This window comes from Lygodium microphyllum, chromosome 9 (assembly GCF_053477565.2).
Source record: "Lygodium microphyllum isolate KBCC chromosome 9, Lygodium_microphyllum_v1.1.10, whole genome shotgun sequence".
NCBI classification, from domain to species: domain Eukaryota; kingdom Viridiplantae; phylum Streptophyta; class Polypodiopsida; order Schizaeales; family Lygodiaceae; genus Lygodium; species Lygodium microphyllum.
Window position 1 is genome coordinate 97,424,652 of NC_141143.1, and position 26,984 is coordinate 97,451,635.

At 43.1% G+C, this 26,984-nt stretch overlaps 1 protein-coding gene across 1 annotated transcript in view; it reads left to right on the forward strand.

Moving 5' to 3' along the window:
- SPPA (signal peptide peptidase) overlaps window positions 1-26,984 on the forward strand; it is a 111,445-nt gene that overhangs the window by 70,787 nt on the left and 13,674 nt on the right. The window contains exons 9-12 of the mRNA XM_087684853.1: window positions 5,033-5,102; window positions 6,114-6,268; window positions 6,481-6,583; window positions 18,415-18,502. Of these exons, the coding sequence (XP_087540979.1) occupies window positions 5,033-5,102; window positions 6,114-6,268; window positions 6,481-6,583; window positions 18,415-18,502 (416 nt within the window). The remainder of the gene's footprint in view (window positions 1-5,032; window positions 5,103-6,113; window positions 6,269-6,480; window positions 6,584-18,414; window positions 18,503-26,984) is intronic.

The window sequence follows — 26,984 nt, forward strand, 5'->3', positions numbered from 1 at the left end:
TGCCACGAGACAAGGAAAGCATGACATCCAGGTACATCTTGATATCCGCATGTTGGGCCTCTATTCATGACCCAAGCAACCATTCCCCATGTGACAATCATAGACTTTGCAGGCCCGTGAAACATGAGTCTAAGGACTCTCCTTTGTACCTTGTGAGCACTATGGAAATCTCAAATGCAGTGTCTGAGTGTCTCCTTTGGCTTGCCACATCTTGCATAGGGAACAAGATGTTTGCCATAGCCAACCCATTTACCAACTGCTAAACTGGTGTGCTAGACTTCTCGCATGGAGAGAATCAAGTGGGTCAGAGGATTTGCTAATAGATTATGGATGAAGTTCAAAGACATCTACAAAATTTGGATGTGCTACCTTATCTAGACAGCTATGAAAGCTGTCTCCATTGATGGGACACCGTGAATATGATGTTCGCTAGCTGAAATAATCCTCAAATTGCTGTCATCTAATGTTGTAGTCTCTTTTGGGCATGTCACCAACTCTTGGAGAGTTTCCTGCTGGCTGGAAATGGCTTGTCAACTATTGCAATAGCAATGGCAGCCTGCGCTCTCTCTCTCTCTTAGCTTACACAAGGTTGGAATGACCCCCCCCCCCCCCCCCCCCCCCCCCCCCCCTCTCTCTCTCTCTCTCAACTCTCGAAAAACGTTTTCTCCACTTGCATGGGTAAGTTTTACCAAGTGGCAACTTTCTAATTTCATTTTTCAGTATTATCTAACTTATTAAATTAATTTTCAAAATATTTCACTAGCCAATAATTCTCGTAAATTCTAAAAAATAATTTAGTAATTATTTGTGTTTAGAAAAGTAATTCCATTAGCTAATAAGTAAGTCGGTTAGGCCAATTTGTCTCCCAAGTATCCTTGAGAAATTCTTAGCTATTTAAATTTAATTAATGCCTAGTCTCTCATGTCACCATTGCCATTTATGGCCAATAAATTGGTCTAGGCCAAAATTTGACATTGAGTACCACCCTAGTATGTGTCAGTCATAACTTATTATAACTTTTTCCTTTGGCACTAATTGATATCTTAGGATCCTAGGTCCCATATTAAAAATAATTAACTTGCAACTCACATGTGCAAGTCACATTTACACATTTGACTAACTTTTAATCAAACGGAAGTGAAGCATCAAAATTTCATGTTCTCGTGACAATGCACAACTATAATAATGATATCGGAAGCATCTAAATCTCAAGGAGGAATTGACCCAAGTGTTGTTGATCTAGGGACTCCATGACTATTCTAAAGAGAGATGTTCCCTCTAAATAGTGTAGGGTATCTCAACATGACTATATTTGGCTTCACATCTGCATATGTTGTGTTCCTAGTTCTCCACCTTCTCCTTTGTAATTTCTTTAGCTCTAGGGATGTGAGCTATGTCTCTCAATGAAACTATTTTTCCTAGTCCTTAGAAAGTGATACTTGTAGTATGAAATCTTCAAGGAGAGGGGCTATCAAGGTGAAATCCATGTATGCTAATGTGTAGCTAATAGAGATTATCTCATGATTAGGTCTGCTCACTATGAGAGAGGTGTATGAAGGGGGGGTCGGGATCATACTAGAAGGGAGGGAGGTGCTTCATGTCAATCCCATATCCGATGAGCCGTTGCTCTACTTGTATACCATAAGCTCGCATATCCTACTTGTGCTAGTTGTGTAGAAGCCTTCGAATTTCTCCTCGCCAATATGTAAGGATGTATAGCTTGTACTTTGTGCAAAAGGCTGATCATCTAAAAAAGGGCCTCCATCACCATAGGAGGCACTATAACTCTGCTTTGATGATCTCATTCGGCACTGATGTTTTGCTGTAGATCATTTGGGGAGCATGATAATGTGTGGTCTCTCACTTTGCATCCATAGGTAAGTAGCAGTGATCCAAGCCTATCCAAATTTGACTTAGTGAATTGTGGCTAAATAGACAACCAGGATCTTCAAGATGTATGTGGTGGCAAAGATCCATTGCATATAATTCAGCCATCAAATTGGTCCATGCACATCTTTCTGCAGGTTGCATGTTAGAAAAACTAGTAGATTATGTGTTGGAAAAGGTGCATGATACTGTAAACTTTGCTTTGAAGATCTCATTTGATACTGATGTTTTGCTGTAGATCATTTAGGTAGCATGATAATGTGTGGCATCTCAATCTGCATCCATAGGTAAGTAGCAATGATCCAAGCCTATCCAAATATGACTTAAGTGTATTGTGGCTAAATATACAACCAGGATCTTCAAGATGTATGTGGTCGCGAAGATCCATTGCATATAATTCAGCCATCAAATTGTTCCATGCACATCTTTCTGCAGGTTGCATGCTAGAAAGACTAGTAGATTGTGTGTTGGCAAAGGTGCACGATACAATGGAAAACATTGCGCTGCCAACAATGCATCCACATTTCGTCCGTAGAGAGTTAGTTAGTCACAGAGATTCGGGGGGTCTAGATCTTTTCTAGTTAGCTGGGAAACTAGATTTTGATTAGAGCTGACAAGAGATTAGTTCCTTCTTTTGAGAGGAGGCCATGAAGAGTGAGAGCATTCTAGAGAAGGAGAATGCTGGAGTGTCAATGGCTGCACTTCACAGGGAGGAGAGACATCTAGGATGTAGATGGGTGGTGGAGAGGATAGAAACTGCTAGAAGGGAGATAGGTGTGATGAACAAAGCTAGATTAGAGTATAGATTCCATGTGAAAGCTTCGTGTTGGACCATACAAGAGACAGAGTTAACAGAGATTTCTTCTATATATAATACCTAGACACTCTATATAGGCAGTGTGGAGACTTGGGAGACTTGAATGCATCCATAGCACGTGGCCCCTAGGAGTTGGTGGGTGGGTGGCTATAGAGAGATACACTTCTTTGTTGGGCTCCATGAGATGAGTAGGTATTTGATGGCTATTTGCAAAGAGGAGCTTGTGAAGGGTCTTGCAGCATTGGCCTAAGGCAAGTGCCTAGACAGATGATGCATTGGACAAGACTTTTGTCTTGAGCCAATGGTTTTTCTCAACATAGGCATATCTTAACTTTTTAGGAGATCATGACATCAGGAGACATGCCATACAGACTATCTGAGGATTGATACATCTCATCCCCAAGGGTATGAAGGGCAGATTGGAGTTCACACAGCATGGAGACTGATCACTTTCTTGGAATTGCTTATAAGATCCTTGCAAAGGTGATCTACCTGAGATTGGCCCCTTTGATGCCATACGGTATCCATTCCACTCAAATAAGTTCTGTTTAGGAGTTCACCATCTTGGAGATCTTCACATTCTAGAGGTCCACCGCGGTTGTGCATTTTGGATACTGGGACCTGAGTGTGCTTCTTCTCAACTTTGAGAAGGTGCACGATAAAGTGGATTGGGAGTTCTTGGAAGGCACTACGTTGAGTATTGGATTTTTAGAGCAAAGGGCCACAGAAGTTGTAACTCTCTATTCTTCAGCCCAGTGTCAGGTCCTTGTCACTGTGGTTTCTGGAGAGAGGTTCAGGAATCAGTATACATAGATTTGTATGACAGGGATATGTGCTTGTTGCTTCCTGTTCTTATCTGTTGCTAAGTCCATGAACTCCTTTTGAACAGATAGATACACTAGCATAGATGTATTAAGTTGCTTTTCCTAGAGTTTGATGAGCTTCTTGATGTGGAGTTTGCAGACGACACATTTAGATGATTAGAGTGACTTTAGGGCTTTTGTTGCAGCCATGGAGGACTTCAGTAGAGTTTCTGGTTCTCTTGTCAAATTTGTACAAGTCCTATGGTTTTTGGGTATGTGACAGTAGACAATCGCACTGAGAACCGTTGTCCCACAAGGACTGGACTTGGATTCCTATTGGGACAATGGCAAGATATCTTGGATGTCCTAGTGCAGATATATATTACCCTGCAGTGAGATCCTTGATAGGAAGCCTCCCGACCCCTGATGATAAGCAAGAAATCTTAGATGTCATGGTGCAGATACATATTACGCTGCAGGGAGACCCCCCTTAAGAAGACTCCACAATTGAAGCAGTTGATCACACCACTTAGCCTTACTATCTCAGCAAGACCAAAATTTATGTCCTTTCTCAATCACCCATCTCTTATCCTCAAGCATCTTATGATAAGCCTGATTCTCCTTGTGAGTGTGTGTGTGGTTTCTGCCTCAAATCTACTGCATGACCTGCTTCTAGGGCCTCTGGGGTCTGGTGTAATCAGTTTTAGTCTCTTTCCTTCCTGGTGCTGTGCCTGTTTAGGGCCTAGCACAGCCAGTTTAGGGGTTTTTTTTGCTGGGCCTGGTCTCTTCTCCTGCTGGCATGACCTTCCGTGTCACCAAATATACCAGCATGGGACACAAACACTGCTCCTGTGTAGTTGTCATGCCATGCCCTTTGTATGTTTTCTGCTTTATGCCTCTGGGTGTGTATGTATGAGTGGGCATGTTTGTGTACTTTTCCCTTAGGCCTGCTGTTGGCAATGTGGGCTCTCCCATATGTGGCTTCTGTAATTAATCAGCCCTTTCAGTGCTCTGTGTAGTGGATTATAACAACATAGTATCTCTGTTTTTCTCATTCATCAATGTACATTGTCTATTCAGTTCAATGCAACACAGGCACATTTATGTCCTTTTTGGCTATCCCAAAAGGATGCACATTGTGCAGTGTTATTTACATGTTCTGAGCTCATGCTGCATACATGTGTTGTACTTTTGGCAATGCATTTGAGGTATGGGAAGCACGGTAAATCATTGATGATAGGTGGTGTTTGTAATTTAGAATTGAGAGGCTGGACATCTGTTTCATCACCAGAATTTTACCATGGCATACATTAAAATTTTGCATGTCAGATTGGTGTTGACATTCTTCTTAGTGCCATTGATTCTTTCTTCAGAATTTTTACATTCTATCTAGAAGATACCTAGTAAATAACTATTGGCTTACTATTATAAATACGAGGGTGGTCAGAGTACGAGAACACTTGTGTGAGTTATTGATTTGGTTACTGATGAGAGCTTTTGGCTATTTTGCTCCGTTGATATGCAGATGCCAAAAATTTCAAAGCTGTGGTGTTGCGGATTGACAGCCCTGGTGGTGATGCACTTGCCTCTGATTTGTATGTAGCACGTATGCCCATACTCGGCAATGAAGAAGTCTGTGTAGGAGCACCTCTATGCTGTGTTGAAAGTGTCCCTTTTTGTAGACAATCCTTTTCTTTCTTTTGATTGCTGTGCTAGGATTTTTCATGTGTCTATGTTTGGGACATTTGTGTTTTCTTATTAATGAAAAGGTTTGTGTTGGTTTTCTTCCTGTTGGGTTCATATTCTCTCAATTTCTGGCATTGTTTTTTAATCCAGGATATTAGCTTGCTTGGGGCACTTGGCTTTTCTTATTAGTGAAAGGGCTGGTCTTGGTTTTCTTCCTGTTGGGGGCCATATTCTATCAGTTCATGGGGTTATTTTCTTATCCAGTACATTACCTTGCAAGGTGTACTCTGTTCATAATTCTTGTTGTTGTATTCTCAAGGCTGTTATGCTCTTTGATTTCATTATCTGAGTTCCAAACTCAAGGCTTGTTCATGCATGCATATATGCTTGCCCTATGTGTAGTAAGTATGCCTCCTCCATTAGTGAGTATTGCATTGTTTCTCTGTGTCTGTTCAATTATCAGATGCTGCACTCGTGGTTACGAGTTTGGAATTTTTTTGTGCTCTGCATGAGCAGAGAAGTCAACTTACGTTTGATGGTAATAGTGGTGTTGGGCAACTGTTACTTATTTGCTTATAGCATATGAAATAGAATTAGAGTTGTGTTTCAAGGTGTTTTCATGTAAAGCGACGAAGGAGAATTTGCCACCATGGAAGGATAAGGTCTAAAGAAAACTCAAAGCTTCAATGAGGATAAAGATGAGCAAACACCTTAAAATGCAAATTTATTCCTGCTCAGTGTAAATAGCTTAATAGTGATAGGAGGGTGAGAAGACTTTGCTGATTAACACACACAACCTGGAACATAAATGAATAATTGTGAGGTTAATTGGGCAGACTGTTTTCATATGGTTGCTATTGGGGCTGTTGTACTGGTTATTCTCATAATTGTGATGGTGATCATAGTTTTTCTATGTGCAGGATATGGAGAGAACTAAGGTTGTTAGCAGCCAAGAAGCCTGTTATTGCATCAATGGTGGATGTAGCTGCAAGTGGGGGCTATTATATTGCTATGGCAACTGGAGCAATTGTGGCTGAGAAATTGACATTGACAGGCTCAATTGGAGTTGTCACAGGTTTGTTTATGCATGAATAGCAAATCCCACCGTAATACATATTGCGAAGTGTAATGAGAAACACAATTCAGAATGAACTGTTGGTAAGCTTTTCTGAAAGAAGCATCTGACCTTAAAAAGCTATTCATGATAGCTCTGGGCTCTTCCTGTGTACTAAACTAATGTATGAAAACTAAAGCAGTTATGACCAAATTGATTTTGTCTAAATACAGGGCGATTTAGTCTTGCAAAGCTCTATGAGAAGATAGGGTTTACAAAGGAGGCAATTTCAAGAGGGAAGTTTGCAGAACTTGATGCAGAGCAGCGTCCTCTAAGGTCATTATCCACTGATTTCTTTCTTTGCTCAGGTTTCTCGTTCCCCAAAATGTTGGTACAAACAGCATATATGTGGCCTACGAGACAAAATCCCAAGTACATCCATGTCTAATGTCATCTCATTAGTAAGGTGAAGATAATATTAAATAAGTACGGGGCTTATGAAACAATGCTAAGAATAACTTTATGATGGGACTATGCTAGAGTAGAACCATGTATAGGGTTGTCCCATCGGTAGAAAGAAAAGGAAAAGGAAAGTCAAATCTGACAAAACTATGTACAGAAAAATGTGGTGGAGACTGTAGGTTGTAGTTGATCTCAACTCTGCACATAATCTCAGCTATGATGCGGTCCCTAACTGCTCTAATGATATGCCTGTTGGTGAGTCTTCGGTGTCTTGTGATAATGGCTATAATCCTACTGTGGTGCAGCCTCCTTGGACACAGTCCTGGTAGACGGGGTGGTTGTGCTCGACAAAGTGAAATAGCTCTTTCCAATGTGACTCCATGGCATGGAATGGGAGGCATCTAGTGGGGTAGTTCTGTCTCTGCAAGGCTAGTAGTGTCTGTAGGGTCCGATCTGTGAAGAAAGTCTGTCACTACTCTGTGTGTGGGTCCCCCTGAGTGAGCTAGCCTCCTGTCTCGCAGTAGTGCTGTGGGGCACCTTACGGAAAAAAAAAAGAGAGAGAGAGAGAGATGGCAAACATTGCATTCGGGCCAGTAGGTTGAAGACCAGCGGGCTGCTATGCGCAGTCCTCTTGGAGATGACCTGCAGAATAGTGACCAGGTTTTGTGCCCCTGCAGCCTGCGTGACTGCAGAGAAGGCATGTTAGGGTTTTTGAAATGTCGCTGGGGAGATTGGGAGACTGCACATACTGCAGACCTATCCGGGCAGTGCTTGCACACCAACAGAGTGAATACATGCTGTGTATAGAGCCCCCCTGTAAACGGCATCCACAGGGCTGCGGACTGTGTTGACAGCTTGACCCGAGTGTGGGAGTTTTCTTCGTGGGATTCTGTGTGTACCCTGCAGGGTCACCAAAGACAGGGTGACACACAAGGAAAACTTGCAAAATCAGATTAGGGTTGCTGTGCACAGCTGCACATTTGCAATGCAGCAGCAAGAGGGAAAGCTCTGAATACTCACTGCTCAGGTAGTGCATCATGCCAGAGCTGAACATGGCCTTCATAGACTAGGTGGTGGATACTGTAGAGGTAATGGGAATAAATGGTTCCCTGGACAGGGATGGTTGCTTCCCAGCATGAGGTTCAGCCGGCTTCCGGCTTCCGATGCGCACATCCTTGTTAAACATAGTAAACATGTCTCCGATGCTGTGATGGAAAACAAACTTTGAGATAAATCATGATACATAACATGTGCTAATTTCAAAATAAAAGATATGTCCAGACTCCAGAGAACAATGCACAGCTCAAATTAGAATATTGAGGTTTGTCTGAATCAATATAGAAGGAATTGACATCAAGCCAACGAGCTGTAGTGAGTCATGACTAGTCTGTAACAAGGCTATAGGCTACAGACTATGGATGCTAGACATCAGTGACTAGCTAGTAGCAACTAGTCACTGCTAATTGATGTACTCATCTTCTTCATCATTCTCAAGAGTGCAGTCCTCCTCCTCCTCCTCCTCTGATATGGACCAAGAGAACTCAAGCTAGGAACATCACTAGTGCTTGCCCCCCTCTATGACAATGAGGCTAGAATGCCCTCTTCCTCCTCTTGTATCTGTTGCAATGCAAGCAATCTATCATCATCCTTCTCCTTATTGAGCATGTCCAATGTAACCTCCATCTTTTCATAGCCTTTTTCTCTAATTTTGTTTATGAGACGAAGATTTGTATGAATGTATACAAGCTGCTCTGTACGTTTTGGAAGCAACTTTTTCCTTTTCTTTATTTCAATAATTGAAAATGTGCTCCAATTTCTCTCACAATGTGAGGCACAAGACCCTTGTGAAAGTATCCTTGCTGCCAAATTGCTGCAATTTGGGTACACATGGCCCAAATATCTCCCATCATTTAACGTCCGGATGCATTCTTTTCTCATCTCTTGCATGTGGCTGAGAAAATGCACTTGATTCCAACTTGTGCGTGTCAAGCTCATCACTTATTATACCTTGCATATCCACATCATACTTTGTATGCCTTTCTAGCACTGTCATCCTACACCTCCTTGTCACTATCAAGATTCTTGGCTCGCCAAATAGGATACAAAAGAAAGGTTGCAGCATGTAAAGGTGAATGCATCATATCCTATTTGTTCATACAAAGCCCTTCGATCTCTTGCACCCTAGAATCGGTCACTCCTTCCAAGGAATCTATTTTCTCTATCATTCAATTAATCATCTCATACAAAAGGCCCATAGTGGCCCCTTCTCTATTAGCAAGTTGAAGGATTTTAAGAATGGGCGCACAAATCTTTACAATCATTTTAGAATCATTCCAAAAACGTGCTCCCAAAACAATCTTAACTATTTCGATTCCATTCATTGTACATGAAGCTTTCTTTCTTGCTTAAGTATCACTAATAACCATACAACGCAAGCCATTGTAGCATTTCTCATCCAACAAGTTTACTAACATGATAAACATGTAAGCAAAGCGTGTAGTTGATAGCTTCAATAATTCTTTTTGGTTGAATTGGCCATACAGTGCCAATATTGTATGCTTACGTGTAATAAATGTGGTAATTTTATTTGCTTTAGCAAGCACAGGGGAAATCCAAGCAAGCTTCCTGACATTCTCTAAAAGAAGATCCAAGCAATGGCATGTACATCTAGTAAAAAAGATGCTAGGCGACACTTGCTTAGTCAAATCACTAGCTCTCACACTATTAGCTGCATTATCCATACGTATTTGTACCGCATAATCTAGCCCCAAGATCAGCTTGATATTGAAAAGGCATTTGATCATGTTAGGTGTATCTTTTTTGCGGCAGCTAATGACCACCATGGGATTTGGGCCTCGTATGATTTCTTGTGTGGATACCATTAGGTAGGGTGCTATAGCTTGTATCGCACTTAATGGAGGGATCATAGATGAAATTGCCTTATCCCAGTCTCTTTGGCAAGACTGCCCTCTGAGCCCTTTGTTGTTTGCTTTAGTCACTGACCCGATGCTTGGACAAGTTGGCTGATCAAGGTGAGATTGTTGGTCTAACTCTTCCTAGTGGGGCCCAACTTTTGGGGCAATCTTTGGCGCATGATTTCTTCATGTTTCTTAAGGTTGATTGCTCAGATGTCAATTGAGCAATGGTTGCATGGAATATTTTTGCGATGGCATCGGAACTTCATATTAACACTCAGAAATCTACTCTGCTTTCTTGCACGGAAAATGATTTGTAGGCCTTGGGCTGGCATGAAATTGTGATTTCTAAGGAAAATATAATCAGACACTTGGGTTATTCTATTGGCATGGATGTAGCTTCTCATACATTGCTGGATTGGATGTCATCTTGTATTCATGATCGGTTCATGTAGTACTGGAAGTCTCAAGGCTGGCCTCTTCATCTGAGACTTAAGGTTGCTCAATGCAACACGATCAACATGATTTCGTTTTTCTTGCCTATGCTTCCTTGGACCAAGAAGTCTCTTTCGGAATTGGTTCAACCTATCCAATTTATGTTGTGGAAAAAGAAAGGGAATCACTTGGGCCAGGTGTGGATTTTGTGGCAGCATATTACTACTCCTAAAAGGATGGGGGGAGCAGCTTTGTTGGATGTTGACTTGCATATGGCAGCATTGAGGCTAGCTCTTTTGTAGGCACTATGTGTAGAGAGTCATCCCTGGTTAGATATTGCAATATTTTATAGAAAGACTGGAATCTCTCATGGTAGCACAGTTATTCATGCTTCTTGGTGGCTTGTGCTTAGTTCCACAAGATCTGTAAAGGTCTTCCAGTCTTTTCTCCTTTCTCATTTGATCGCATCTTGGCAGGCGATGTTACATTTTGCAGTTTAGCGCCTTCTTGATTCTCGTAAGGAGGAGAGTTCGATGCAAGGTGAAGTACTGGATACTTCTAGGTTGTTGGATTGGCTTGATAATGATTTGCACAGAGATAAGTTTAATCGGATGGCTCATTTGGGGTTGCAGGAAGTCCTTGATGGTGTCATTCCTGGATAGGCTCGTCTTTATTCTTTTCAGCGTATTCATTAGCACTTCTGGGTACCTCAAGGTTATCATGACATTTGGTCGTCTATACAAGATAGGCTTTTGAGGTTTTTTCCTTTACCAGTATTATAGCCATTGTCTCCTTGGCGTGATTGGAAGTTTGTGATTCCTGATTGGCGTGTATACATCAAGTCAGTATGGTGAAAGGAAAAGAGAAACTCCCATAAAGTTACTCTCAACTTGTCAAGGAGACTGGTTGGAGCTGTGCGAGTGGAGACCGATCACCTTGTTGTCAGTGGCCTACAAGGCATTGGCCAAGATGATCGGTAGTTGACTTTGCCCCGTGCTTCTAGACATCATTCATGACACCTAGATAGGTTTCGTCCATGATAGGAGCATCCTAGATAGTGTCTTCGGTTTCTTTGAGGCGACCGAGCTTACTTAGCACAGTGGTTAGGGATTGGTAGTACTCTTGGATTTCGAGAAGGCCTATGACATGGATGACTGGGACTTCTTAGAGGGTACCGTGGCGAGGCTGGGCTTCCCCCAGGCATGGATCAGTGGGGTTTCTGCACTTTATAGATCGGCCACTATATGGTGGTGGTAGGAGGGAGGAGTTTCAGCTAGAGAGATATGTTCAGCAAGGCTGCCCTCTTGCCCTGTATTTGTTCTTACTCTTTGCGGAGGCGATGTCCTACTTCCTCCTCTCGTGAGTGAGCAGGCTATGTGGCCTTCAACTTCCGGTGAGGGAGGAGCTCATGAGCGGGCCACATGGCCTTCAATTTCCGGTGAGAGAGGAGACTGAGGTGCTGGACTCAGAGTATGCAGATGATACCGCTCTTTATGTAGAGGATGATGAGCTGATGTTGGAGAGAGTGAGGCTAGCTCTGGAGGTATTTTGCACTACAGCTGGAGCGAAAATCAATTGGCCAAAGTCGGTTGGTTCTTTTACAGGTTCGGCCTCTAGCATTGAGTGTGGTGTCCACTTGGGGTTCAGATGGGTGAGCAGACCATCCGATATCTAGGGTTCTAGGTGGGAGCGGACATCGCTCCTGCCCAACAGTTTCTTCCAGTTTTGGACTCTATTAGGCGGAAGCTAACCTACTGGAGCACAGTCCGCCTTTCCTTAGCGGATCGAGACCTGGTGGCCAACCAGGTCCTCCTAGCGACGGCTTGGTACACTACCTCTTGTTAATGCTTCTCCTCGTCTTGTGTGTTTCAGCTTCGCTACCTAGTGTGGAATTTTCTTTGGGCTGGCTTAGATAGTTCCAGGGATTCTTGGGCCAAGGTGGCATGGGTGACCATCATTCGACATCGGACTGAGGGAGGGCTTGGGATTATCAACCCTGAGTTCCAGAGCGTAGCCCTTTTGGGCAAGCTAGTGGCTCACACAAGGTGGGCAAACCTGGAAGGTCCTTTTACAAGAGGGTCTCCAGGAGTGCAGATTGAGGGTTGGCGGTGGATGGAGGCTATCCTTGAGATGGATCTTCAGGGTTGCCTAGATTACGTCACCTAGATCTTCCTTCCTCCGCAACTTTGTGGTAGGGCCTTCGCAAGGCCCTAGTTCAGATGCCCCCAGGATGTTAGGAGGAGATAGACCGCCAGCCGGTGGTCTGGAAAACCCAGGTCAGAGATCGAGACGGGATATAGATTGGTGAGCGCCCCCACATCTAGTGGTCTGGCTGGGAGGCTAGCCCTGTCCGTACTATCAAGACATGACGGGAAGTGTACAGGATGGCGGATCAAGAGGTGTTGCAGCAGGCATCAGGTTGTTAGTGAGGAGTTGAGGTGAGGAGGAGGGAGTTTGACCCAGCAATCCCTCAAGAGTGGCTAGACCCCCTCGACCCGAGAGCCGGTGGAGCATGGTGAGGTGTGGACCACTAGAATCTCACTGGCAGGTATCCTCTTCTTATAGGTGACATGTAGAGTGGGCGGTGCTCCCGATGGGACGTTCTTCGTTGTGCAGGATGGGGGGCGGTTTGTTCTTGACAGAGGGCAACAAGATGAGGAGATTGTTGTCCTTCCTTGGAGGAGGATTTGTGTGTTTGGACTCTAGGGGAAGACTTGGTGATTTGCCCCTTATGTGCCTTGGGAGGAGTTTCGGAAGTGGCGCCTTTGGATATGGGAGAGTAGGCCACTTGATGAGCTGGAGTGGGACCTTGGAGAGAGGCTATGGCCAGCCACTGTGGTCACCAAGAAGCCATTGAGGTTCTTGGAGTACACAGCTAGGATTGGTAGACATGTAGTGATGTAGGAGGACACGGGGCGCCTTCGCGTAGCAAATACTGGGCGGAGCACAACATTACGGATGCCTTCCGTCGAACTTTCTAGCATCACCTGTGGGATAGCTGGAGGTCGAGGAGGGTGTCGTATGTCCTTTGTTTGGCTTTTGGCACATGGGGGTTTGGCTGTTAGAAGTTGGTTGGCTCAGATGTAGCAGGATGGAGGTTGCAAGCACTGCCCACAGCAGCACTTGGAAACTCCAAAGCACTGCATTTGGTCTTATGAGGCGACACAGCTCGTGTGGAGAGGAGCTTGCCGTATTCTTCGCCATGTGGCACCCAACCTTGGATGTATCTTGTGGGGGGATTTTTGCTGGCAGGTAGTCAGTGAGGGCCATCACCTTTTGTATGAGGTCGGGATACAGGACATGATTTTTCTCATCGAGGCTGGGTCTTGTGCAGTGGTCGGCTTGGAGGCTCTATCAAGCCACCAAGTATTGGATCCCGTAGCAGAGCACTCAGAGATATGGAAGATCATCAGGAGTCTTACAAGATGGCACATTGTCAGGTGGTTTTTGGTAGGGAGTGCCTTTTAGTATACCACTAGGAACCTCTCCAAACCTCGGTTGTACAAAACATCAAGAATCTTGTTAGGCATCTTCCTTCTCTTCGTCTGCCAACTGGATTGTCCCTCATTCTCTACATAGATGCTTCAGATTGAGGTTGGGGAGCATGTCTTTGTGAAGAAGAAGATGTGGTGACAACTTCGCCAACTCTCCACATCTGCCGGTATGTGTCAAGAATGTTCAATGCCACGCAAAAGAATTATCCATCATATTAGCGTGAAATCCCAGCCATGATTAAAGCTATAAAGGCTTTTAGGCTTTTTGTAAAATTTGTTCCTTTTACTATACGGACAGATCTACAACATGTGCCGAGTTATCTTATAAAAAACGCCCCAAATGAAAGAGGAAATAAACATCTACTTTGGTGGTCCCTTTTCTTTGATTCCTTGGATGTAACCTTTTAGCACATTCCCGGCATTCACAACACTATTGCAGACCTTTTGTGACTTATTCCCTTCTTTTGTAATGATGTAACATATTCTTTGTGCACTAAGTTCACCGTTGTATGAGTCAGAGCTCACTCAAAGATGCTCCACTCACCCACTACAATGATTGTTCTCCCCTAGAAGCCTATAAATACGTCCCTTGTAAAAGTATTTGCTACCATAAGGATACCTTGATCTTCAATATAGACAGTCGAAGCCTTGAATTTAAAGAGCTGATTTTCTCCATAAATATGGGCTGCACCTATCTCTAGTAAGATCCATTTCGAGCTTGGATGTGCTTCATCAACAATGATTGTAGAATTACTTCCACCTAGGATGATTAAAGTGCAGAATATCAAAGGCAAAACATTGCATCTGCCTCAATGCATGGCTCCAGAAGCTCCAGAAGACCAAGAGTTGGGTCACGGGAAAGGCAAATAAATTATGGCATATTCGGGATAGTAAAAGGAAGTGGCAGGAAAGATTCATCCAACTCTGGAAGTCTAAGGTTCCATATTAGGGTAAAGTGTTTATGTGGAGGTTACATATTGGGCGTCTTCCAACTGGCGATGTGCTGCGTGCCCGCAAGATCTCTTCTGGTCGTTGTGTATTCTGCACTGCATGCATCTCTTTGTGTCTTGCCATGTTGGTAGATAGATTTGGAGTTTTGTTTACCGTGTGTGGTCTGCGGCAACTCAACACCGGATATTAGTTCGTTCATGGATTATGGGAAAGATGACTTCTTCGTCCTCTTTGCACTCAGATTTTGCCTGCCTTTTCCATTTCCTTAGATGGACAGCCCTGTGGCATATATGGTGTACTTGGAATACCTTCATTTTTGATTCAGTATCAGGTATCCATGGTCATGTGGCCCATGTTCGTGGTTTAGTGTTATGGCAGATCTCCTCAATGGTCTCAGCTGATCTGGTTCTTCCTGACATTGCTACTCCCTGGCTGGATATTGTTCGCTCCACTTCAGATGTCCTTTCTGAGTGACATTTCTGCGTTAGAGTTGTGGTAGAATTTCAGTTGTATTTTTTCTTTGCTGTCCTGATGGTCTGATGTAAATATTTTCCACTTAATTCAATTATCTTCACGAAAAAAAAGTTTGGGGCAGCAGTAGGGAGATGTGTTTCCCACAGTTTGTGCCACGTGAGTTCCTGCAGGCTGATTTCCTTAGTTTCTAGTCAAGAAAGTGTTTTCTAGGCTACATGGACTTAGGGTAATATTCATCTGGTAAAAGTGACCAGCAATCGCTTGTTTTTTTAAAAAAATTGTTGAATTTTTTATTTAAAAAAATGCCACGTCTGAAATAGGGTTTTCAGACGTCTGTTTTTCAGACAACTGCAGATGTCTGAAAGAAATTCTAGATGTCTCTCAAAACAACTATGGCCACACGTCATGTTGCTTACTATGGGAACAAATCCCGTGCCCATTCCAAGTGGCAATTTGCATATGTGAAATCAAAAAAATCAAGGATGAGGCTGCTCACACCTCGCTTGAACTTTCTTTGCCAATGCTAAAAAATCCCATAATCTAGGAAATACATAAAGGCTGCAAAAGCATTCTACCCCAGATGAGCAGACTTTGAAGAGGAAGGTTAATTTTCACTGTCGGGGCCGAACGAGGATATCTACCATCTTGCCTTTACAATCAAAAGCAAGGCCTGCCGGTAGGTGCCTAGGATGATTAGTAGATACAATAGCATTTCCTACTCTACTTGGTGCAAGGGGAGAACATTCAAAGGAATTCCATTAGGAGGAGATACACCCTTTCTTCGCACATAGTGCACAAGGAATCTTGAGGGCTGGAGTGCTGAATTGGGGATGATGGAGCCTCAACTATTTTACTCTTTTTCGAATGAACCCTTGTCCAAGTAGGTGCTGGCTCATCACATGAGTGCATGGGTTGTCTACCCTTATCCATAGCCCTCTGCAGAGGGGTTTCACCATCCTCCGGCTCCTCATCAAACATGTTTGCATCTATCATAGGGTAACATTTCCATCCACTTTATCAGGACACTCACATATAAAGTGACCCAACTGCCTACAAGAAAAGTGATGGCATGCAAAGGTGTCCCATTTGAGCTGAAAAAGCAATGGACGCATGCCAGAGTAGTTTATATGCAGCCAACCAGGCCTCTTGCGGGCAGTCCCCTGCAATATACACAAATGGTTCTGATTGGAAGCACACAATGTAGGTGGTGGCACCAAAACAGTGCTAATGGCAGCCATGGCATCCTTCAACAAAGGCCAATATACTGTTGGGAGCCTTCAACTTCCATTCCAATGGGACATTCATCCTGAAGCAAACATTGGAAATTTTCCATAGGCCTCCAAGGTACAACATGAACCAAATGACTGTTGCAATACAAAGGTCACTTTGCCAATAGATTGTCCTGCATCTCAGGAGAATGCAGTAGCACTTCATGAAAGCCCCTGGGGCCTACAAAGATTTCATCAACACAGTCTGCCTGCATCGAGGAATAGAACCATTGACGGATCCTTGCAAGCATTAGAATTCTGTCTGTGAAAAACAAGATGACACCCTTCTCATAAAATCCAGAAGCTCAACGCAGCACAGCCTTGGTATCCATGCCAGTATCTAGGACATCATCCTCAACCATGTCAGAACTGCATGAAAGATTTTGGTGAACAAAAATCACCCAACAATGTGTTAGCAAATTCAAGCAGGTGATCCCAATCCAACTCTTGGGATTCATCGGAAGCAGTGGCTGCCTGTGTATAAGAGCAGACGAAAGTATGTGCCAGAGCAGGAGCCTTCGAACAACCCATACCTTCTTCCAAAGCATGCTTGGGATGGTTGCTAGCTGGCTGATTATCAGAACAGGGCACCATCTGTTCTGTGCAGGGAACCATTTCCTCTTCTTCATCAGCCTTGGAGTCTGGACCAAGGGCTTCCACGGTTTGATCAAGTAATGCAGTATCAAGTCCAGCCATTTTTGCATGTGTGTGTGCTGTGTCACAGATCTGCACCTCTGTGTACCTTTCTCTCTTGCTGCCTGAGGTCACACAAGTCACACCTAAAGCAGTGCATGCAGGTCTGACAAGAAGGTCAGGTCTGCAGGAGGTTTTAAGGCTAGAACAGACATGTCTACAGTGCTGCAGGTCTGATCAGAACTGATGACAGCAGTGCTGCTGCCAAGCGGCACAGAATGGCAGCGGCACAGAAAATTGCCTGCAGATCTGCTGTCAAACTGCAGGTATGCCAGGATGCAAGACACCCCCAAGGCCACACCCACCTGCTATGCAGTTCCTGTTATCAACTGCTGGTGTGTGTGCCGTGCTGCCCAAGGAAAAGCAGCTTGCGGGCAGGGCTCAATCTCTCGTGTTGTTCTGCAAACCTAGGATCTGCAGATCACGTAGGGCTGCAGGTGATCATCATCTCTCTCTCTCTCTCTCTCATTTCTCTTTCCGAATGAACTCTCTCTCTCTCTCTCTCTCATGGAGTTCTATCTGCCATAGCTTCTGATTCTCACTTCCTGAGCTCCAATATCCAACAGTGGTATCAAAGCGGGTTTGACTCATCTTCATTGCCCCATCAGAACAGGTTTGGGAATGTGAAACTACCACTTCACTAATTGTTAAAACTATGTTGTTTCTCATGTGAGGGAACTCCACTATACAATTTATTGTATTGGTTGCAAAGAGTGAAGTAACATGTGCACAACAATCATGTAGTGCACAAACCTCCCCTCTGCTGAACCCTAACATCAAAATTGTTTATAGACAAGGTATAGGCCATTAAGTAATAGGTTGTACTATGTGAACATTTTAATGATGTAACGTTGGATAGGGCCACAGTTCTGTAACTGTCTTTTTTGAACTGATTTGTGTCAACAGTTTCCAATGTTTATGAAACATACATTTTTGTGTTTTGCAAATACTGTAGTAACTTGCAGATAAATTTTGTGTCTTGTAAATACCATAGTAAATTGCACATGCACGGTCACACATGTTTGTCCATCAAAAATTAAAAAAATGAGTAAAATTTTTGCTGGATTTATATTGGCGTTTCCTTGTGTTATTGCCTTTTTGACATAAATATGAAATGATAATTTCAAAAGTTTGTGGAAGCATGGAAGAAGTATGATGGGGCACATCCGGATGAAACATATATGGTTCTGAACTCTATCATATCATTAAGTATCTGAAATAGAACACTTATGAAAATCGCGATGGCTTTTTCGTGTGGGAATAAGTGTTTTATAAAATATTCATAGCTCTTGTTTTAATCTCTCGCAGTGTGAAGTATGTTAGAAAGTTTTCCTGTGTATTTTTCCATGCTATCTTGTACGGCCAGAAAATCAACCATGTGAGCGGGGAAAAATATTGTATCTTCTTATGGCCTAAAAATTCTGCTTACAAGAGACCAAAGTGTGTTACTAACCTGTCATATGGGAAATCTACAGGCCTGAAGAGAAGGAGTTTTTTGCCAAATCAGCTCAGAATGCATACAAACTGTTTCGAGACAAAGCAGCTTTGTCAAGGGGGATGGATGTAAGGCTCAACTCTCAACTTATCCTGTTTTTATGTTCTAAAGGTGGCTCAAAGTCTTGTAGTACAGTTCTCTCCTTGTAGTAAGGGGATAATGCTATTCACTTCATACTCTAGCATCATGCCAGCTAGAAAGTGGCTAATAATCTCATCAAGACACTGGAGCAGATTTTTCTGATCTTGAAGTATACAGATTGCTAACAGGAGTAAAATGGGGATGCACTCTGACAAGTTCAAAATTCCTGTTCCAGAAATGCTTTCAGCCTGTTCACCCCACCTTGGTTTTTTTGAAGAAAATAAATGTCTGTGAAACATACAAAGTGCAAAATAAGCTTTGTGAAGGGCAACTAAGCATCATAAATGCAAAATCTTTGCTAGGGTAATTTCTGCAAGTAAGGCTTAAGGATCATGCTGTTGATCTAGAGCCACATAGTACTCCACCAAGCAGATCACAATGCAGAGATAGTGCAACCCAATGGAACAAGTATATGAGTTATGTGAATGAGGACGTAGAAAAGGGGCAGATTCAGCCTATTTTGTTCCCCTTTTCTTAACTTGTGGTTTTGATTCAGGAAAGAGGACAGTCCCTGGCAGATGTACATTGTTCCTTTATGATGAATAAGTGCCATAAAGAATCATAGACCTTACTGTGGTTATTTGCCAGAGAATAAGTTTGATAAGGTATTGTCAGAGACAGAGGATCTTGACGAACTCTTGGTCTTGGAGCAACTATTCACATATAAGAAAATCTATGAAGTGGTGTCTCAAGGGATGAACTAGCAGATTCACCTCAGTTGTTGCATCTTTTTCTTTAGGCTTTTTGGTTAGAGCTGACTTTGGTCCTGGCTTATTCAGGCTTAGCACAACATAGGTTTGGACCATTGTCTGGACCATTGTCTGATGCTCAAGAGGGGTCACCCCGTGGTACAAAAAGCTCGGTATCTATAGGTCATCTGGTGACACACTTTACATCTCACCCAAGGTACTTTTTATTGACGGCCTATTTGCTTTGGGACTCTATGATAAGTGCAGTACGTACCATGTGGTCAAATCTAGTTTTTAATACATGTTGAGGACATGTATATGGTAGCAGTAGTTGCAAATATTACAAGCATCACTCTGCCACATGTATTTGAGTTTTTGAATGTCTTTTGGGACTTGATCTATATGCAGTTGGGGTCAATTGCCATTTTCAAGAAGGGATATGATAGCAACATGTGAGCTTATTTCTAAGTAACTATGGGCATGATGGGCACTATGGCCATTGCATTAGTGACAGTGCAAGCCACGGGCAACGCATTAGTAAGAGTGTAGGACATTGCATTAGTAACAGTGCATGACATGGACGATGTGGAGGATAGGAGTGAAACTAGGGAAGTTCTTTCCAGATAGAAACTTGGGAATAGAATTGCATGGTTGGAAACAGCAATCTGAGATTTTTTATTTGATTGTAAGCATGACTATATTTTGACATGATGACATGTTACACACTTAAGAAGCAAGTTAAATCTCATTAACTGCATGTTAAATTTTAAATCTGGACCAAGTTTTGGCAGCCACTTAAAAGTTAATAGTCATGGAAGTGAAAGTTGCCATCTTCATCTATTTGGTTCATTTGGAGATGCATGCAAGCTAGCACACCCATTCTGGCCTCCATGCAGCTGTAGCGGAGGTAGGGGAAGTCATTCCTAACATTGTGGATATTGAGAGCAGCAGCTGGAAGCTGAGAAAGACATCGTGGATGCAGGGAGCAGCATCAGCAGGGCAAGCTTGTTGCACTAGTAATAGCTGTCTCTTGCTAATTGGCCCAGTGTTTGGCTGAGTCATCTCCTCTCGCATGGATCTGCTTTTCAAGATCAGATTAGGGCTGGAGCTTTTATTCCCTCTCCTCTTTCTTGCCATGAACTTGCTGATCGCAGCTGTCCAGGGTTCTGTGCAGCAGTGGAGAACCTCACATGTTGGAATCTCGCCATGCACAAATTGTTTCCAGACCATGCAATGACTACTATTAGGATTGTTTGCTGATTTGTGGTGTAAGTTGGAGCCTCTTACAAAGCATTTGGGACAGTTTTGTTGTGCGAAGTGCCACAATTGGTAGGAGCAACTCTTGGCAAAGGGGCAAGGACAAAGATGGACAGAATTTGGAGAGCATGCATGAGTTTAAGTCAGGTTTTTTGCATGAAAAGCAAGGGTTGGTGAGAGCAACTAGTGGTAAATGAAGGCAAAGAGGGATTCATCAAAGGGTAATACAATTAGTTTTTTCCATGTGAAGGTTCACTACTTGTGCGAGAAACTATCGGAGCTGCAAGAAGAATGAAGATTGCACAGAGAGAGAGAGAAGAAAGAAAGAAAGAAAGAAAGAGAGGAAGAAAGTTATATTAACGTCTACGAAAGGCCAAGTTGGCCTATGAGACCAAAACATTACATACAAAATGTCTAGGAAACTTTCCAGGTCCCAGTAAAGCTACCATCTAATGCTATGATAAACTAATTGAGTTGGTACAAAATGGTATACAGACTGGGTACAATTTATATGTGTTCCAAGTATGGTGTGGAATTGCTCATGGAGCTTGGTCATCCTAAAATGTCTCGCATGGGTCTATCTAACATCGAGCAGCTGAATTGGCGGGGCAGGGCCCCTTGGTGGTAGGGTAGTATCCCTTGTATCCTCGACATGTGCCTCTTGCGGAGGTGGGGGCCAGTTGGGTGTGGGTGCCGGGCTTTGCTTCTTGCCGTGGCTATGGCTAGGGTGGTCCCCCGCGACTGCGAGGTCAGTGGGGCTGGTGGGGGCTCATGGGTGGGGATGGAGAGAGAGAGAGAGAGAGAGAGAGAGAGAGAGAGAGAGAGAGAGAGAGAGAGAGAGAGAGAGAGATGATATATTTACGAAAAAAAGAGAGAGATATGATATATTATATTAATATCTACAAAAGGCCAAAATGACCTATAAGACAATAAGTTACAATCATGTGTATGATGGTACAACTGTCTGGGCAAGATATGTAGCACAAAGCAAAATAAGAAAGGAAACTAACTATGACTATGTGTAAAAAACACACACACACACACACACACACACACACACACACACACACACACACACAGATTATCGTCTTCTGAGGATAAAATCAGCCTATGAGACAAAATCATGTACAATGTTGATTGTCACAGGACATCAAAATGTGATGTGCTGGAATTGATATATTGTAACTGAAGCCAAGGTGGTGCACAAGACTAAATACTGCTTGTATAGGGATACGATGGGAGGATGAGATCGTACATGTCTAGTTGTGTGGCTAAATGATATTCATATATCTAGTTCCACCTAGGTAGGTTTGGTGGGTAGAGTGTGTGATACATCCCAGATGATATAGTATGAGGGTAGTGTCTAGAGTAGGCCCTCAACTCTATCAACTGCTGCTCATTTTGCTGGCAGATCTCCCTCATTGCTCTTTATGTAGTATGTATGTTTGGGACCCCTGTATTTGTGGGTGATGTGTTGCTCTGATCTCCTCAGCTCTTTGGATTGTCACCGAGTGTGTAGGTGCCATGTGGGTGGTCATTGTTTGGAAGAAATTAGTAAGCTGTGATTGACACCCCCCTCTGTGTAGTGCCAACCTGTAGTAGTGATGTGCAAAGTCTTTGAATCTCAACTAGGAACTGGCCCAAGTGGTGTTGGTGTGGTGACTCCATAACTAGTCTGAGTGAGGTGTCTCCTCCAAAGAGCGTGGGGTATCTAGCTAGGACTATGCTATAGGCTTTACATTTGTAGACGTAGTGCTCCTTGCTCTTTGAATCTCAACTAGGAATTGGCCCAAGTAGCGCTGGTGTGGTGACTCCATAACTAGTTTGAGCGAGGTGTCTCCTCCAAATAGCGTGGGATATCTAGCTCGGACTGTGCTATAGGCTCTACATTTGCAAACGTAGTGCTCCTTGCTCTGTACCTCCTCCTGGCATGATTTGGAGATCCACTCAACTTTGAGGATGTGGACTGCTCTCCGGAACTTGATCTTGAGCTAGTGAGAGGATGTTCTAATCTGGCCAATGGCTACTCGTCTCTCATGTGGCACGTATACATCTAGGTAACAAGGTTTGTCAATGAAGCCATCCACATAGTTTTCATGAAGTGGTCTTTGTAGTAAGGCATCTTCTGGGAGAGGGGCTACTTGGGTGATAGCCATGTATATTGTATGTACAATTGGTAGAGATCTTGTTGCATGGCCAAGTTTCTCTGTGTGTGGGAGAGGTATATGAAGGGGGAGTTGGGATCATATTGAAAGGGGGGAGATGGTCCATGTTGATCCCGTATCTTGTAAGCCATTGCTCGACCTATGCATACCATGAAGTCTCCTATCTTGGTTGAGCTAGTTGCCTAGAGCCGACCATATTGGCCTTTACTCCAATAATCTCCCACTTAAAGGCCAATATGCATTTAAGGGGGATAAAAGAATGAGAGAATGTGTGAGGTATAATACATGTGAGTTACCCTCACCCCATTCCCACTAACTTCTTGTAATGTGCAAACTTTTCAGAGGGCAGACTCTTGGTGAGAAAGTGTGTAGGGTTATCATTAGTATGAACTTTGATAAGCCCAACTCGCTTATCCTCAAGCACCTCATGAATGAAGTGTTACCTCACTTGTATATGTTTGGTTTTCATATGAAACCCATAATTCTTTGCCAACGTGATGGCACTACTATCATTGTGCAACAATAGCATGTCTTCACTAAGGCCCATATCTCCCATTAGATGAGTAAGCCATATGGCTTTTTTTGCATGCCTCTATGGTTGTAATATACTCAACTTTAGTGGTAGATAATGCAACACATTTTTGAAAGCAAGACATCCATGAGATTGCACCACCATACAAGATAAAAACATATCATGTGGTTGATTTTCTTTCATGAACATTCTTGGCGTAGTTTGGATTTGTGTATCCAAGCATACCATTGCTACTTTTCCCAAAGCATATGCACATATCTCATGTACCACTCAAGTATCTCAATGTGTCTTTCACTACTTCCCAATGCTTCTTGCCAACACTTGACATGTACTTTCTCGTTGATCCCACTGCAAATGCAATGTCCAAGTGACTAGCAATCATAACATATATGAGACTACCTATACATGATGAATATGGAACCTTGGCCATTTCAGCCTTCTCATCAAATTTGGGACAATCATTAGCACAAGCCTATTTTGACCCCAAGACATTCCATCCCAAAGTAGCCAGCACATCAGACAAAGGATGCATGTTGGCTACCCAGTGTCCTACCAAGACAAAGGGTTCATATTGGTTGCCTAGTGGCCTACCAAGTCTATACAGGCGATGGTTGTCTTAACCAAGGGAGCTTGAATGATCACCCAAGAGAGGCCAAGCCATTGAACAAAGGGTGCTTGTCGGTTGGCCAGTGGCCTACCAAGACCTGCAAAGGCGGATGAAACCACATTGAAAATCTCTCTCTCCCCCCTCTCCCTCTCTTTTTTTTTGGAGAAGATATGGTTGGTGGCCTTTCAAGTAATTGTGCCTCGTGGGGGAAGAATGAAAAGGGATGGCTAGATCCACCACATCATAAAACAAACAAGCTATCCCAACCACTCGATGGTATCAATGATGAAGTAGAAGGGTGAGGAAATATATAGGTGTGGTGATAAGGTGGTGAAAGAACCGTCGGTGGAAATAGATGAGGATCCACTCAGGGGTGCTCAACACTATGAGATAAATGGAGTAATGCTAGATGATGAGAATGTGCAGGTAGTAGGTATCACTTGGATAGTGTCCCTTATGGAGAAATTGTTCACTTGCCTAGGCGCTCTACAAAGGTAATGATGATCATGAAATGCAAATAGAAGGTACAACAGAGAAGGGAGGGTGATGTCAAATACAAATGCGAAAACCTGTAGAAAACCAATGAAGGGTAGGAACCCCCCTCAACCATGGATGTCAATGCTGAAGGATGAAGAGGAACTTGATGTTGGTCTTTGTATTGTGCTGAGAACCATGATGAATTGAAGATAGACTTGACATCTCTTAGCTAGAATAGCTAAAGGAGAGGCAAATCATTTGGGTGCACGGAACATGCCCATACTCGATCTTGAGAGAGTGCTCCAATGTTGATCAAGTGGTATAGCCAAGCCCGAATCCCAACCTTGTGGGAGGGCTCCATGCTAGTCGAGAAGCACCAAGATAGCAATCTACCATGCAAATGGATGAAGGAAGACATGACCCTTCCCAACTAGAAGAATGAGAAAAGTTAGCAAGGTATTACGGATGTGCCCATACTTGATCTTAGGAGAGGGCTTTAGTGTTGACCAAGTATTGTAGGCATACCTCAAACTTGACCTTAGGAGATGGCTCCAATGCTAGTCAAGAATGTGAAGTCACAACCACTAAAGTAGCAATCAACCCGTCATGAAAAGGAAACAAACTAGTAGCGTAGACAATGATGGCGAAATGATAAAAAGCACCTCAATTGAAAGGAAAGATAGATGGATGCTAAGATAGGTGAAAAAGATGCCCGATCTTGAGAGAGAAGATGCTATCTCTATCTCCATGCTGAATGGAGGCAATAGTCGCCAAGGCAGAAACCAAAAAAACAAACCTTCAGCCCAGACCTACAATGTTAGCCCTAAGTAGAAATACAAGACCCAACATGAAAGGATCAAGAAAGAGACTTATATACCAAATGTTTCATATTGAGATGGTTTGGAGGTTGTGCTAAAAGAAAGCTTAAGCGAGTGTAGAGCATAGTGGAAAACTTGAAAAATATGGCTAAGCCTAGAGGAAACTAGCCTAAGGTTCCTAAGGATGATCTAAAACTCTAAGAGACTAGCCTAGGGGAAGGTAATGACCAAACCAATCAAAGATGCTATGAGGCATTGATGGAACGGGAGATACAGGATCCACCACACCAGTGGCCGGCCACCTATGAACATGGATACTAGGGGGTGGAGAAATTGCGCTACCTACTTGGGCAAGACCTCCTCTCAACCTCCTTGGAGTGGCACTACCACTTTCGGAAGGGGTTGAGGTTGGTTAAGGAATGGGGATAGGATTCAAGTTTGGTGTGGGTAGAAGACCCTTAGTTGGGGATGAGGTGGTTTTGGGTGTGGGTGTAAGACCCTTGGCCTTTGAGTGACCGTTGTCATCATTATGGCTGGGTTTTTGGCAAAATGTACAAAACATATCCTTCTTCGGCAAGAAGTGCAAGGAAGGTCTTTGTGAGGGTGTGAGTGTGTTACTCCCTTTTTCCCTAAGGACGGCATTGGAATGCGGTCTGTGTTTGGGACCAATCGGGAAAGTGGAATTGGGTCTAAATGTGGAGGTGATTCCTTTCCACTCTTTCTTTCCTTCAAAGGAGGTGACTCATCAGCACAAGATTGGGACATAGAGTAATGCACTTGCGGGTGTGTGTAAGGCATACTGTGAAAGGGTGGCATTCCCCCTAATGATGTACTAGGTTGTAAAGTGGTATAATTTTGCGTGTCTAGTGATGGCCTGAAACCTTGATGTGCATCAAAGAAAATGTGCACTAAGATTGGACAACCCATTGTAGGTCTAAAGTAAGGATTTGAATTGAAAGAAGAGGAATCAATGTGAAGTGAAAGTGGGAGGGAAGGGCAGGAAATGTGAAGGTGAATGAGAGGTACCAAAGTCATAATCAAATGAAACAAAGGATGTAAGGATTAACATGTGGAATATGTGTGAGCATAGAGTTTTCTTCAAATCCATATTGACACCAATCTAGATCTCCATGGTGGCTTACAGTTGGTTTTTGCATAAAAGAAGAAATACTATAGACAAAATTAGAGTGACACAATAGTGGATTCTATGAACTTGCCATTGGGATTGATTATGAAGAGTTTGAACTTATTATTTCTACAATATGGTCATGATAGTATTTGGTTGCATGGGTTGTAAAAGTAAATAAACTAAATCAACTTCTAGGCACTCCTAGCATAAGAAGAGGAGGATGGATTAGTCTAAAAGGCTATGCCCATGCGTAGGAGTTGGACTTAGATTTCATATAGAACTAAAGCCACTTTCTTAAGAAATATCAACAATACATATTGATAGATTGAGGGCTACCATGAGAAAATTAGAAATTGTAGTTATATGCACCGATGAGGACCTTAGGAGAGAGTTGACCCTCTTTTAAATCTCTCTAGGGAAAAGCCTTAGAGTTGCCTAGAGTAGGGTCTAATACAAGGAAAGAGGTCTAAAGATTAGAATTGTGAAAATGTAACGAATCCAAGTAATTTGTATTGAGCAATTATTTCCCTTGTTAGAGGATCATTCGTAAGTGTGCAGTAAATCATGGCTTAAGAGTTGCATGCTAAATTCCACCTAAGTGGTGGGGTGTAGTGGAGACGAGAAGAGTATATATGAGATGGTCGTTTTCTTCAATAGCACCTAGTACTTGCATGGCTGCATTTTATACCAAGATAGGGATTATGCAATGGTATCAGCTTGAAAATGCTGAAATTA